The following is a 15,519-nucleotide window of genomic DNA, read 5'->3' as shown; positions in this document are numbered from 1 at the left end:
CCAATGCGTCATTAAATATTTAACCCTGACTTTACCAACATCTCTAATGGCACTTATTCTTTAAAACCAGAACCAGAATCATGTGGTTTTCATCAGCAAACTTCCAGATTGTCATCCTCTCTTTCTCTGGTTATTTGTCACACTGCATAGTTTGGTGCTGACAAACAAACCGTTAACTCCAAAAGTACGTTTAATTCCTGATCTCTCTCTCTTTTTTTTTTTTTTGCCTTGATGGCTGAGGGTGTGGCAAAGCTGGCATGACAATACCACTGTTGCCTCAGCGGAGAGAGCCACCTCAGTCAACTTGGCATCAGATGTTTATGAGATGAGATGTGAGTTTTCTTCATCTCTGGGCTTTTCAAAAACTATCTGGCTGTAACTACTGTCCATGACATTTCACCAAATCCAAAAACAACCTAAATATTGCAAATGTTAAACTGCGAGATTTAGGTCTCAGGATACAGTGTGTTGCACACTTTCCCCAAAGGATCAGCTCCAAAAACAATTTTCTGCTAAGGAGTTTTCCTACATGCCCAGATAATCAGTTGAGGTTTATATGGCAAGATAGATTATTAACGAGCCAAGAGAGGAACAAACAACTGCTCATAAAGTACGCAACACTGATGACATATGATGAATAATTATTTACCAGTGGTTTGCCACCAGTGATTAGTTTGGCACATCATCTGAAACATTAAAAAGTCAAACTAGCCAGACGAGCATATAGCATCCAAATGACAGTTTACATTTGCACAGTACATTTACTGCAGCTGACCTGATAAATGAGCTTAACTTTTGGCATTTTAGTTTTATCGGTTTCTGAATGTATTTGATCAAAAATATATTCTGATACATATTACACAATGCACTGGATCCATTATAATGCATCCAATGCATTACAGTGACACTAGATGTCTTTGTGATGCAAGGTTGTTTTTTTTTAGCTCTTCTGAATTGGTGATATGAATTAACATTGGATATTTTCAAAGCACAGGGTCAGTGGCACATTTGGACCAACCAAACCTGGATGTGATTCTCCTTAAATACAGAAGTTGTTTCCTTTTCTCGGTTAAAATGAAAAAGTAAATTATATCATTTGTTTTACTGAAATCTGCAAAAGAGGCATCTCTCTGGGGGCATATTCTCAGATTTGATTCTTAATAGGTGATTAAAAATAATTACAATTTATGATTATGCTGATCTGTTTTTATGGGATCCAAGGACAAAAATAAACCCTCCGTCATTAAATAATCAATTTGCCCTTCTCCCTAGCCTGAGTTATTTACTGTTATGGTATCATTATGTCTTGCTGATACTATAACATAAACATTTTTTAGTCTAACATCACTTTGAGATGAACCCAGCAGTTGGTTAACTAAAGCCACTAAAGCAAAACTTGGGCAACAACACTCGCCCATAGAAAAGCATTTCGGTAAGCCTTACTAACACCAAAGAAATTTGTGGTTCTTGATTCTCTGCTCCTCCCAATGAAAAACTAAAAGTGGTTCCTATAATCCCTTCAAAAGCCAAAGATGTAAGACATGTAGAGAAACCAAACTGGAACAATGTGAACATCTGTTTGGTCATGTTAGTCTTCCAATAACAAGTTCCTATTATCTGAAACAAATGGAAATAAAAAGAAAGCACATTTACCCCCAAAGCACTGATGAATGGGGGTTATAACCTTCTGCATCACAGTCCCACAAGTTCCTTAAAGATGTTAATGTGACAATAAGCAAGCAGCCTGCTACTAAACTTCACACCAGTTTGCCTTCTGCTGAGATCATTGTAAAGGAAATGTGATGTCATTTATATAGCATATACCATTACCACACATTCTTACTCGATGTTAAATTTTGGATGAGCCAAAGGGAAAATATACCTGGTTAAAAATATAGGAAACAATGAGTCAGAGGATATGAAGTGGGAGGCACCTCCAGTGCCGAGCTGAACCAATGATGCAAGGTGGCATAAGCAAATCTACACTTTCATGGAGGTCAAACCAAATTTTGAACCTAAAGTCTTACATCTCACAGCTGTAAAAGAGATTTCTGATATTTGGTGTGTTCCGATGCTGCTTCAACGCATCTGGTTTGAAGCATTGTACCTCCAGTTATGATATACTGCATAGTCTTGTTGTAACTACTGCAGTCTTTCAATCATTTAGACATCTGACAAGACATTTGGTCAACACAATTTCCACTCAGTATACTTTCTTCTTGGACCATTCTCTGTAATGTCTGTACTATTTATGAAAACTGCAGTATATCAGCAGTTTCTGACCAATCAGACCAGCTCATCTGGCACCAGCAACCATGACACATTCACGGTCACTTAGAACCCTTTTCTTCCCTCTTCTGAAGCTTGCTGAGAACTTAAGAAGCAAGTAATCTTCACCACATTTTCGTACGTGGACAAATGCAATTAGTGCCTCTGTGTTACAAAAAAGCAGTTGAACAAAATGCACCTAACAAAGTGACCAGTGCAAACAATTCTTCTTTGAGGTAGAGTTTACCTGCTGATGAGTTGTTCACAGGTACATGACTCAACACAGCAAATCCGTCCAGATTGATCCACTCTGGGTCTGAAATGCAAAGAAGAAACTGACTGTATTTGTTATGCTGTCAGTCGCAGAACAAAACATTTATCTAACTTTATCTAATCAGTATATAATGCCTGTTGTTCTTTTCTGGTGAGCAGGTCAATTCCTTTTATGTGATACTGAAAAAAGTGGAATATCCTCTCTCCATTATTCTCCATCTTGCTTCTTCTTGCCCATAATAAGTCAACTTATTTTATTTATTTATTTTATTTTTTTTGCTCCGGCAGTGGCTGGCCAGACATATTAATGATGTGGAAGCAAAGAGAGCGGTGTTATTTATGGTAACTAATGTAGCTTTCATGCTTCTAAGGGAACGGCATATGGACCCAGAGGAATTTCTGGAGAGGCAGCACTAAAACTTCAGCCCAGTTGCCAAAGATTTATGGCGAACCTCACCGGAGCTGGAAAGACCGCAAGGACTGCCACAACGTACACTGAACAGCACACACAAACCAAAAGGCATCTGGAGTTGAGTTGCTGTTTTCAACAAACTAAGAGACACAATGCATGAAGATGCATGACTTCACTACTGTGCATCACTTCCACGACCACACACGCTCATAACAAGTTACCACAACACAGAGGATTGAGTTATAAGAGTAGGGCCGGGCTCGAAAAACAGCTTTCTGCAGACTTTGCGTCGCTCATGAAGTTTGGCTCTGAGCTGTCAAAGACTGGTGCAAATGGAATAATGACAAAAGCAGACGGCACTGTCTCAACAATGCAGACTACTGGTTTTTGTGTGGGAGGACCAAGAGCCCAAAATATCCTTTACAGGACGGGGAGATAAATATTCCTTTGCAGGTCTAAGATAAGCACTAAGCCGATGGCTGTTGATCACTTATATAAGTATGATCCAACTTTGTTTTTTCTGGCAAACCTTCTCGAAAGTACGTCCAATTATGAACTAATCCGCTGAAAATAAATCAATCACATATGCACTCTAGTGTGTGTGTTGTTTTTTCTCCTCAACTTCTTGTGTTGACTTAGCATATACATTTGCTTGTCCTCTTATCACTGTTGAACTTGAGAACTCAAGATTTAAGAATAAAGAAGAAATGTCTCAGTTAAATGTTATTTTTATGTAGCATGTCTATTTATTTTCCTTTCAGTATCGATATTTGAACCTTCACTCCAGTTTGCTTTGCTAGGATCAACTAACTATCAACAATGCCTCATTTAAACTTCATTCGTCTTACCTACATCCTCCACTGAATGTGGACGGCTCTCTTTGTTCACTTTAGTGAAGCGATGGGACCTGCTGGGTTTGTTGGAGTTGAAGAGGAAGCGGTCCACGGGTCTTCCATCCAGATGGATCGAAGGCTCCCAGCTCTCCCTGAAGACTTTGTCTGCAGCTGTGTGCTTCCCGCTTTGAGGCCGCAGAGTTTTTTCTGCTGTAAAACAAGATTTTAAAATCATTTTTGACTAAATAAAATTGACCTAAACAGTAGCATTGTGACCGATGTGATAACCTTTTGTTTTTAAAACAAACTGTGTTGGTTCTGAAATCCAATTTTCTATCCTAACTTCACAACAGTTTCCAATTTATTTATCGTTTTTGCAATACTTCATTATAAATGTAGAGAGATACACTCATGGAGGCAGCCTTAGGAAATACCAACTAATCAGATGTATAAACAACTGCAGACATGGTTGAATGCTGAAAGTTCTGGGCAATAAGAAACCTTCCTTTTTCCTATTGACTGTGGAGCTTTCACTTCAGAATGAAATCATGTATTTAGTTTGAAATAAATTGTTAAAACGTCTCTGGGAGGTTTGGAGATATAGGAAATAAACAATCTCAATTGGTTTCAGGCTTCAGAAATTACGTAAATGCTTGAAACTCGTCTGAATCAACAAATAAAAATGACACTGACACTATAAGCCATGCAAAAAAAAAAAAAAAAAAAAAACATCACTTCAGGTCTCTGTAGTGCATGAAAAACCTTGATGTGATTTGCAATTTACTTTAAATATAGCACACCATTCCAATAAGTCAATAAGGTAGCAACTAGAAACTTTTATTTCACATGATAGTTTGGCCGCACAAGTTATTTCGATAAATGTAAAATTCAGTTCCCATTTCAAGTCCTCAGCTAGTGTGGAAATATGTCAGCTGAACCTCTACTGATTACACATCTGGGACCAAACGTAACTGTTCTGCATGACTATTTTTTCAGTTCGACTGTGCATTACTTTTGAAGAAATGCTACCTACCTCTGAACACATAGTTCGCACAAAGTTCAAACCGTTCATATCCGGCACATACATTTGTACACAAAAGATTTCATGTGGAGATTATTCTCTCATTAGTTCAGTTTCCACTTGGTCTTCAAAAATAAAAAATCTGGGCCAAATTTTCCACTTTGAGCGATCGGACTTGCTGACTTCATCTGTAAGATGCAGGTGGGATGCATTGTTTTTTTTTTTTTTGTGAGTAAAATCAGCTCCCTGATCCAGATGCTGCTGGAAACCCCAACCAAAACATTTATGCAGTTCATGGAGAACTTAAAAGTCTTGTGAGTCTCATTGTTTAGTTTCAAATGCATAAACAATAGCTTTATTGTTTGGGATGTGAATTTTTTAAGCATTTTCAAACTTTAACATGTTTTCCATTATTCTGATTCACAATCACTGCTTTTGTTATGCCTCCTAACAAGCATCTCAAATTCTCTTGCTTACAGGTGTCTTCCTGTTTGGGGAACTTTATTGAACTCCAATGCTTTGTGGAGTTTTAGTGCTAAAGGATTCCCTCATCATATTTATTTTGTTCCCTGTTACCACGCTATAAATCTGAGACTAAAATATACATGGAGCAGTAAAAGACAATAAAAATAAAGCAGAACTTCTTGCCTAATTACTTCCTCATTAAGGATTGCAGGGGGGTGGGGGGCTTCACCAGCTGTTTGAGTCACTCTCCTCTAGCACACCTTTGGATGTATTTCAGTCGTTTCTGTTTCCAGTAACCCTGTGTTATTACACATAAAGGTATCTGCTCCTCTGTCCAGACTTTTCTCGCGGTCTTCTTGGAAGATGTATGATGCAAGGGGAAGGCTAATATGTCTAATTAAATCAAGACTCCTCCAAACTCTGCGGATGCATGCTTGTCTTCCAACTGCAAACATTTTTGGAAGCAGTTAACTGAGGAGATGTCGCATTAATGTCTGACAGCGGAGGGCTTGGCTGCATGCTGTTGCTACAGGAGACAAAAACAACATAGTCTCTGCTCTGTTTGTGACTGTGATACAAAAGCACAAATAAAGTGTGATTGAATTTGATGGGGGGGAAAGTCATAGGTATGCGAAGCATGCAGACAGGAACTCAGGGTGTGCCATTTTATAACCTTGTGTGTAGGTTAGATTGATACAGCACACGTGCACACCTGATGACCTGCAGACAGACCGGCAGGCACGCGTAGGTGCATGAATACTTTGGCACAAGAAGCCTGAGCAGCTCAGGCCTGAGGTCAAATGACTGCTGTAGTTCTGAAATGTATTGGTGCTCGTGCAGCTGCAATGAGATTTTAAAAGAGAACCCTCTCACCCAGCCACAAAATCACACTGACCCTTCATTTACCCCAGAAGAAGTCATGATCAACCTTTTAAAACACATTTTGCTTCCACATAGATTTTTGTAAGAACCAGGAACATAAAGGAATCTGTTTAAGCTTTCTGTCATTGGTCAAACCTTGAATAACAAATCATGAATAAACTTGTTCTTTTTTTATTGCTTCTCTACTTTATGCTCTCCTGGAGTCTATCAGTTTACGTAGCCAGCCAAGTCTTGGTTGGTTAGTAAATTTTGCCATGCTCTTTTCATTTTGTTTTAGAAAATGGATTCAACAGAGTTCTTTGAAATCCCTAAAGATCAGATTATTTGTGATAAAATTAGATGAGATAATAATTTTGTAAAACTGGATTTGTCACTGCCAGAGTAAATGTCCACCACAGCTTTTAGACTTTCATCGTTAAAATAATTTAAAGTCATGTAAATTATGACATGACTTTCATAATTGTGACTTTCTTCCACGTCACAATTATGCACTAGTCATCTTGATTATTTTGCTCTAAGAAAGAAATCATCATCAGATAAAATGATGGCTGTAACATGAGGAATGTGAGTAAGTTGAAGGCAGTAATCTTTTTGTAGCGATGTTGATGCTGCACAAATCACGCTCAGTCACAGGAATCTGTGTTTGTGTACTTTTTGATGTTTGATGCCATTTTCAGCAATCACGGTAAAAAATTAAAAGCTAGACCTTCAATCTGATTGGATGGATTTAGCTGCACAGTTTTGTTTTCAAGTTCTTATTTGAGACATTACCATCAGTATACTAGTAGTTAGTAACCCTCATTGTACTTTTGGCTGTGGGGAATTTTCTGTGTTTTTTAACTAAGGGTATGTTTCTGAATGATTTGCAGATTTTACATAGCTACAGTATAACTACATAAAATTTGCATTTGCAGTAGAAAACAACAAAAAGAATCTTAGAAAAGGAAAAATACCCAACTACTTCCTTAATGTTTTATCCACAGAAAACTCTTTCCTTTTTTGTTTTTGGCAGTGGAATAAAACCCCAAAGGACTCTCCACATATCACTTCCAGTGAGACACCATGTCTCTCTTTTGCACTGACCACACCCTTTAAGAAAAAATTGTTTGACCTGGCTGTCAATTTTGAAGCTATTGCCAAAACATGTTTTTCACACATTTTTCTACACGCTGATTTGGTGTGCTACATCAACTGTATCCAAAATTCATCATGATAGTAGTTAAAAAAAAAAAAAAAAGTTTTATAAATACAAAAACAATTTTCACAGCTGTTAGACTCAAGTTTTTCCTCAAGTAAATCAATACGAATTCAAAAATACTTAATTAATCCCTTAGGTAAATTAAACATTCTAAGTCATTTCATCTGAGTCGCTGTGTTTGGTGATGCTGGGAGCTGAAAGGATCGACAGTGGTCAGTCTTGCAACAAACCTGAAGAAGCCCCTGACTGAAGGCTATTGAAGCGTGGGAGTCTCTTGATTGTCATATGATAGCAGCTTATTGGGACTAATCCAAGCAGCAAAGACGATACTTCATAGTAGCTTGTGATAACCCCATGTATTGTTGGCAAGTCTTGCTGATCCACCTCATTTGCTTTTGTTGCTCCTTTTTAAGTGTCTGTCTGGTTGCATGGTTAGAAAGCAGAGAGAGATGTTGGAGTTTTGTTTCTGACCGAATTATACTGTGATCGATCAACAACAAAATTTGAAGTTTTTCCTTCTCTTTCTCCTCTTTGGTCCTGCTCTGCATCCATGAAGCCTCCTTTTCGACTTCTCTGGAATTCCCATAGTTGAGGTGTTGTTAGATACTTTGGAGATATTTGTGAGCTCCCCCCAGTTGTAAACAAAACACACTGGGTGAGCATTATTAGAATTTTTACTTTAATCTATTACATTCATAAAAATCTGTTCCAGATTTTGTCTACGTCTATGACAAGAAATGGAATGCAGTCTGTTTGCAATGCATCCATATAGTTTTCCAAACATTTTTTATGAGTATTGGCTGGCTATAAATGCCACATGTGCAATTTTGATACCAATTGCTAAAGCACCTGTGTTTCATCTTTCTTCTTAGTTTATGCCTCATTGAAGATTTCACCCATTTCCACTTCATTCTTTTCCAACAAGCAGAACAGACTTCCCGTATTACCACTGTTTCCACATGGTTTAGACATTTCTGCACATCCGTCCATTTTCTATGTCAGATTTTTATTTTTTATTTTTTCTCTATGCCTGCTTAATCCTGTGCTTAGTTGTGGGAGTGGGCTAGTGATCAGACAATTTGTTATAACGAGACTAAATGTAGGATATTTTAAAAGCATTCACACCCACTTGTCACAATTTATTTGGCAGAACAAACAAATGAGTACTTGTAAGGCAGAATAGAAATAATGCATATTAAAAAAAAAAGTTTCTATAAAGTTCTGAAATGTTTGCTGTGAAGTTGAATCAACTCTCTTTAATCTTACTCTGTCTTTCGCCTCGGATGAGTAAATACGAGCCCATCACCCTCATTTTAGCTTCTCTCCACTGGCTCCCCAAACATTTCCTTTCCTTTTATTTGCTTTATAAGCCCTCCAAGGTCTTACTCCATCCTGCCTCTCTGGGCTGTTCAATCCTTTTATGCCCTGTCTTTCCCTCTGGTCAGGTAATAAGTTCCTCCTCAGAGCTCCAAAGACCAAACGTAAGCTTAGGGGATGTTGTGTCTTTTCTATTACAGCTCAGAAGATGTGAAATAAGCTACGTCTGCAAATTAGATATACCGCTTCTCTGACTGTTTGAAAATCACTTCCTAATGCCTCTTTGCTGAGGCAAAGATGAGCATTGACGCCACTTAAGATCCTGATTCTTACCCTCGTCTGTTGTTTTAGGTTTTTTATTGTGTGACTTCTCTTACCCCTCTTTTATACTTCTTAGTGGTCACTTTTATACGTACACTTTGTAATTTTAGGAGGTGAGAATGCTGCAAGTCAATGATTCAAAGCAATCTGCAGGGTTTTCTTACATAGAAATTGCAAAAAAAAATAAATAAATAAATAATAGTAAACAGGATTTTCCAGTGACTATTTTAATCTCAGTATAAAATATATGTGCTGAATAGGAAACTTTAGTGAACAAACATCTTCCAAGCGTTACAGAACACGTCTGACAGGTCAGGGTTGTGGTTGTGGAGAAGCTCGAAGAAGAGCTGGGTAATAAAACAATACATCAAGTTTTTAAAGCCTCACAGAGTACTTTTCAATCCATCATCAAGAGATGGAAAGAACATGGCACAACTACAAACCCACCAACACCCGGGCGTCCACCTAAACTGACAGAATGGGCAAGAAGAGCATTAATCAGAGAAGCAGCCAGGAGGCCTATAGTAACTCTTGGGCTCTTGGTCATGCTCACTTAAAATATCAATTTTCTGTAAAAGTGTCAAGAAAAAAGAAAAAAAAAAAAACAGCATCGTTGAAGGAATGCCTCAAAAAGTTCTGCTTCCAATCTGCCACAAAAACACATGGAAGAAGGTGGTCTGGTGCCGTGTTGGGTGGAATATTAACATGGTGGTGGCAGCGTTATGCTGTGGGGATGCTGGTAAGAACTAGGGGAAAGCACAGATGGAGATAAACACAGGATGATCCTGGGAGTGAACCTGTTAGAGATCGACTAACAGGGAAGAGGTTCAACAACGTAACAACCCCAAACATTCAGCTGGAGCTCCAGTGTGATTTAGATCAACATATATGTAAGTGCATTAGGAATTAACTTGTTAAAGTCACAACCCAAATCCAATTAAAAATATGTGGTAAGACTTGAAAATTGCTGTTCTCTTGAATTCCACCGTGAATTGTTAGACATGCATGTGTAAAGACTTGCTCTTGTGATTGCAGCAGAGGCTGCTTCTACGCGGCTCTGACGCAGGGCGACGGAATAAAAAATCAAGTTACGCTTTATTTGCTTTCATTTATTAAAAAAATTGATCAAAGCCATGCGTGTTTCTCCTTCCACTTCATGTCTGTGAACTACTTTGTGTTGATCCGTGACATAAAATCTCCATGAACAAAGAAGTTTGTAGTTCCGATGTCACAAAATGTGAAATAGTTGAAGAGGCATGAATAATCTACAAAGTACTTGTTTCTGGGATGCCTTGTTGGTGCTTATTTTTGATTTAGATTTAGTTAGTCAATCTGCTGAACTCTGGCACGAAGTTTTGTTCATGCTTCAGAAATGACTCTTATTTTGATAAAGTTAGCACTGAGAACATTTTTAAAGTTTCGGATGGAAACTTCATTTTAAAACTTTTATTTCCTCTTTATTTTTTCTTCAAGCAGAAGCAGGCCGCCACAATTACCAGATAAAGTCATGCTTCCCAAGCAAGTGTATGTTTTGTCAAAACGGTTTGCTCTCATTTTCAGTATTTACTCACTAATGAAGGGTGACACTCTACTTAAGTGCCTGCCTGCACCCTGAGCTGGCCGATCTTTGTTACGCTCTGACAGGTGTGCTCATCTTCCAGGTGGTACTTGTTTGAATAGCTGGAGGGAAGCCCAGAGATGACATGATCGCAGGATTTGCTCATGCCAGCACTGGTAGCTTCGACAGGCAGCCAAGCAGCAGGGCGGTGGGGTTACAGGTCAGAAATGATGCCAGTGTTAGAATTTTCCTAATTCAGTGGAAAAAACTGGAAGCGTAGATGTATGTCATGCCTGCAGACATTATGACAGAAAGTCTGTGTTCTCTCTCCCTCTCTTTTTTTAATGATTTTTGTTCATTCTGAAGGTTTTTGTTGCAAAATGCCAAGTACCTGCAGAATCCCAACATGTTAAGGGAAGCAGTGAAATAAAATTCCACTTGCCTGCAAGAACATGATCCCATCTTTCCAAACAATCTCTGTCTCTCTTATTCTCCACAAACTTTCCATAAGCTTTTAGAGTAAAGCTGCACAGATAGACTTGACAAAGTTTAGTTTTTTTGTACTATTTTCACAGTTCCTTGCAATGCATGCCTGAGGTGTAAACCTACTCTATGCAACAGAAAGTGAGACACAAGCAAAGGGGGCACTTGTCTACCTCCAGTAGTTATTAGTCGAGTTGTCAGGTCACCAATCCATTAAAGATACAATCTTTAAAGTTTAACAGTTATGGTTGTCATCATAATTTAAAAGTGTTCGGTGGTAGCTGCTTGGGTCTTTACAGTTGAACGAACATTTTCTGTGATTACTTGTAAGCAAAAGCCTTCTCCCCAGCAGGCACAGCTGTCAGATCAAATCAGAAAGTCTGAGAAATAACCTCATCTTAACCGCACTTGTAACTATTCTACACCCTTAATTTCAAGTGTCATTTATTTACCTGAAGGGATTTAATAAATTATGTCACATATTTATTTTCTCACTAGTTAACTACTGTAGTGCACATATCAAACTTTCACAACTTCTAGGAGATGCTAGTTGTGTTGCTGGAAAATGCCTTCTGGTCAGATGAAACCAAATGCCAATGTTTTGGCCCACATGCAGTGTAAGGCCATCTGCGATAGAAAAAATTGACATGGCACATAACTCTGAGCTCAACCTCCACATAGTGAAACATGGTCATGGTAGCATCATGTTGTGGGGACCCTCTTTCTAAGCAGAAACAGAGAAGCTAGTCGGAGGGAGATGTTAATCAAAAAAGCAGCCAAGAGGCCCATTATAACTCTAAAGGGGCTGCAAAAATCCACAACTCATGTGGGAGACTGACATCTGGTCTTCATGGGGAAGCAGAAAGTAAAAAGACAAAAAAAAAGAGTAATACAGAGTTTGACACAACCTACACAGGGGACAGCAAATGTGTGGGGAAAAAAAACAGTGCTCTGGTTTGGTCAGACCAACAGGAAGCTTTTTGGCCTCCTTACAAGTAGAAAACTAACACCACACTAACATCAGTTTGAAACTGGCCAATGTGAAGATAGATGAAGTTGAATTTAGACTAATCTTGGAAAAAGAAACCTGTTGAGTAAATCTGAGAAGCATCCTTATTGCCAAAAGTTCATTTGCAGCTTTCATATTCTGTGATGTAATGAATTTGGGAATTAGATCACTAGTTAGCTAAATGCGCACTTAATGAACAAACTGTGATTGATCGAGCTCGGACATTTGATAAACGACATTAGTGATGCTGTGATGACTGGTGGGTAATAGGTGGTAAGTGGGACCCCAAATGAAACACCACTTAGGGCCACATTGGGTTGGCTCTGGCTCCTGAAAACATCTGGATATTCTGCAATACCTTCATTCATCTACTATACTCCTGTGAAGAATTGAATAAGAAAACGATAAGTTACACCCAAATTTAATTAATAAGCTGATTCTCAAACACACTAAATGAAGCAGTAACTCCGAACATCTGCACTGTGTTGTTCAGATCAGAAGAGTTGAAGTCTAAATGTGCTAAGTTGTTTTCAGGTGGGAGAACATATGAGGGTTCATTGACAACACTTAATACCTAAAGAAAAGGAAGACCACAACAAAGAGCATCTTGTTCTAGAGAAAGCGCTGATCTCATGCACCAAATGCTCACATTTGAGACCAGAACAAATAGAAACTCGCAGATCAACTCACAAGATGTGTGCTGGATAAACTTTAGAAGGAGGAATGGAAAAAGGAGAGCATGGTCTTTGAACCCAGCCAAAAGCATTAGCGTCCTCGTGTCTAATACTCTCTGAGCTTCATGACATTTTTTTCTTCTTCTCTATTTTCAGGATATTTTTATTGTCTGAAGAATGTACGGTTCTGTTACCGAAAATGGATTTTGTAGAAAACACTTTGGGAATTTTTAAGACGTCTGCTACTCCAATTTAGTGTCCGTGCATAATGAAGAAAAAATGTGCAGCGCAATTGATAAATGACTTGTGGGTTAAAAGCATTTGGGTCGGGCTCGCTATCAAACACATTCACAATAAATAACCCATGAAAGATTTGAAGGGTGACGGACATAAACTTCACACCCAGGTCATTTATTACCACCTTCAGCCCGAATAGTCACCAATCTGGCATAAAATCACCTAAAGGAAACAATTTGACCTAATCAGTGTATTTTATGGTGTAGGCTGAAATTTGTCACCTACTAACCACAGCAGCCACTGCAGTTACTTAAACAGATTGATTAGATCTTTCAGTAACTGTACTCTTCTCCTACATCAGATTTTGAATCTCAAATAAAATATACAAACTTTTCAAATGCATAAAAACGTAAAGCTTATGGCAAATATTATAATAATTAAAAGTCCACTCGTTTTTTCCCCCCATGCTGAAATTAATACCTTGAACAATCACGCACAGACATAATGAATTTATCTATTACAGAGAGCAAAAACTGTCTGCATAAGTCTCCAAAACAAAAACAAACAAACAAACAAAAAAAGGCACAAGCAACACAAACTCATCCACGAAGCAGTACACAGCTGAGTGCAAAACCTGCACCCCCGTAAAAAAAAAGGCAATAAAACAATTTATTTTACCTGCCCATCCGCATTGTGGAGCGCAAAACGTAAAGAATAGCGCCAGAAGCGTCCTTCTTGCGGCTGCAGCCATCGTAAATGTGGCGCTCTGCAGCTGCGGAGTGAAGGGACAGCTGGATGCAGAGGGCAGGGACGCGCCGACCCTCCCTCTTCCTCCTTGCAGATGGAAACCCTGCTGAATCCCGCGGTGTGATTTATCTGTTAGAACAAAAATGACTTGCAGAAACTTCCAGAAAGTTGCAATTCAAGTTGTGGGATTCAAAAGGAACAAATTTGACGAGGGAAAGATAAAAAGAAGGCAAACAACTAAAATAAAGAGAAAAAAAAACACGTTTGTTTTTCTTTGGTAAATAACGAACCGATAAACGTTCACTGCGAGTACTCTTCTCTTTAAATTCTTGCAGGTGCCCCTGCTGCATTTAACTCTGCTTACCATCTGACAAATAATAAAGCCAGCGGAGGTTCATATTTAAGAATATGTCTCCCTCTTCAGAAAGTGAGAAGAACTCACCGACATTAAAATATCTACTGGAAACCGAGTGCGGAAGAGCGTCTTTGCCAACACTTCCGCAACTGCAGCCAAAAGATGGCGCTATTAGCTTATTCAGAACTTGTGTCATAAACCGCCCGATGGGCATTATCATCATCATCATGGATGCCCCTCTGAGAAAAGTGCCACCACTCCAACCTCTTCAGCAGATTTTAACAATTCAAAGACATGGCATTAATTGAAATGTTCTTATGACAACGCTATTGTTGGTTGTATTAAACAGGGAAACAAGGATGAGTACTGGTGTCTGCTTTTGTATTTTGTAAGACAGTCTGGGGGAGATTTATTTGCCTTCCAATGCAGCTAAAGCAAAAATAGATGGTGATGGATTGTAGGGGGAAACAAATCACTTCCAGCTCTAGTCTACATCAGTGTTTCTGAAATAGAGATCAGAAACTCCTACCAGTATTCGCGTGATGCTAAGTAGCAAATCTGATTGGTCCACAACTTGAGGAGGGTGAGGTCCTATAACATCTGTTATACAATCGGGAGATTTACAACTCTAGATTTTTGTCAGCTTTGGCGAGTGAGATGCGTCTGACCTTGGTATGAAACTCACCAGGCTGGGATAGGTGATTGAGGATGACGAAGCAGCTAAAAAATTTGTGGAAATAACTCCTATTATCTCCAAGAAACGCTTAACAAACATAATAAACCTACAGAAGTTTGATTCTCACTGAAAAATGCAGGAGGTCATTCCTGCCAGCTGTAGTTAGACTCTACAAAAACCACTGCTGTAGGTCCGGGCTCCCAGACAAGAATCTAACCCGATCTCTGCATGTGATAACAATCTGGACTCAATATGTTGTACGAAGACATTTTTGTGTAACATTTTACCCTTTCTAACAGTTTTAAATGTTTTATTACATGCTTTTTTTAAGTCATTTGCCTATTCTATTCTATTCTATTCTATTCTATTCTATTCTATTCTATTCTATTGGTCCTACAAGGAAACGTTTTTGGAGGTGATTTTCTTTCTATCTAACACCTCCTTCAGCTGAGAAGTCAAGAAAAGTTGATATAAAGATTACAAAAAATGTGGATCAGAAGTAAAGCAGTCATAAAACTGAGAATTTGGACACAACTCTGACAACTTAGACTTTAAGCTTCGCATTGATTTACAATATAATTAGATATTCAGCTTCCAGAGGTCCAGGTTTTTGTTCTCCACTCTAACATGCAACACATAGATTGAATCCTAAAATATACATCTAACATTCATATCGATTGACAAAAAAAAAAAAACACATGACAAAAACTTGTTTTGATTTGTCGACTTTGTATTTGCAACGGGACGCTGGTTGTAATTATTTCTGAAGCAGACGATGTGCAGACAGAAA

General features: G+C 38.5%; 1 protein-coding gene across 5 annotated transcripts in view; it reads right to left on the bottom strand.

Annotated features, from left to right (window-relative positions):
- fndc1 (fibronectin type III domain containing 1) overlaps positions 1-14,095 on the bottom strand; it is a 34,821-nt gene extending 20,726 nt beyond the window's left edge. For 2 of the 5 annotated variants that reach the window (XM_088001985.1, XM_088001986.1), the window contains exons 1-3: positions 13,630-14,094; positions 3,802-3,996; positions 2,516-2,584 (exon numbers count right to left, since the gene is read on the bottom strand). In XM_088001985.1, the coding sequence (XP_087858111.1) occupies positions 2,516-2,584; positions 3,802-3,996; positions 13,630-13,702 (337 nt within the window). In that variant the 5' untranslated portion in view covers positions 13,703-14,094. Of the gene's footprint in view, positions 1-2,515; positions 2,585-3,801; positions 3,997-13,629 lie in introns of all 5 variants that reach the window. The other 3 variants (XM_014971821.2, XM_014971822.2, XM_088001987.1) reach the window with 2 other exon arrangements.
- Between the last annotated feature and the right edge of the window lie 1,424 nt (positions 14,096-15,519).

This window comes from Poecilia mexicana, unplaced genomic scaffold (assembly GCF_051168715.1).
Source record: "Poecilia mexicana isolate PSO_F unplaced genomic scaffold, ASM5116871v1 scaffold_21, whole genome shotgun sequence".
Classification (NCBI taxonomy): domain Eukaryota; kingdom Metazoa; phylum Chordata; class Actinopteri; order Cyprinodontiformes; family Poeciliidae; genus Poecilia; species Poecilia mexicana.
This window is presented reverse-complemented; position numbering and strand designations above follow the sequence as displayed.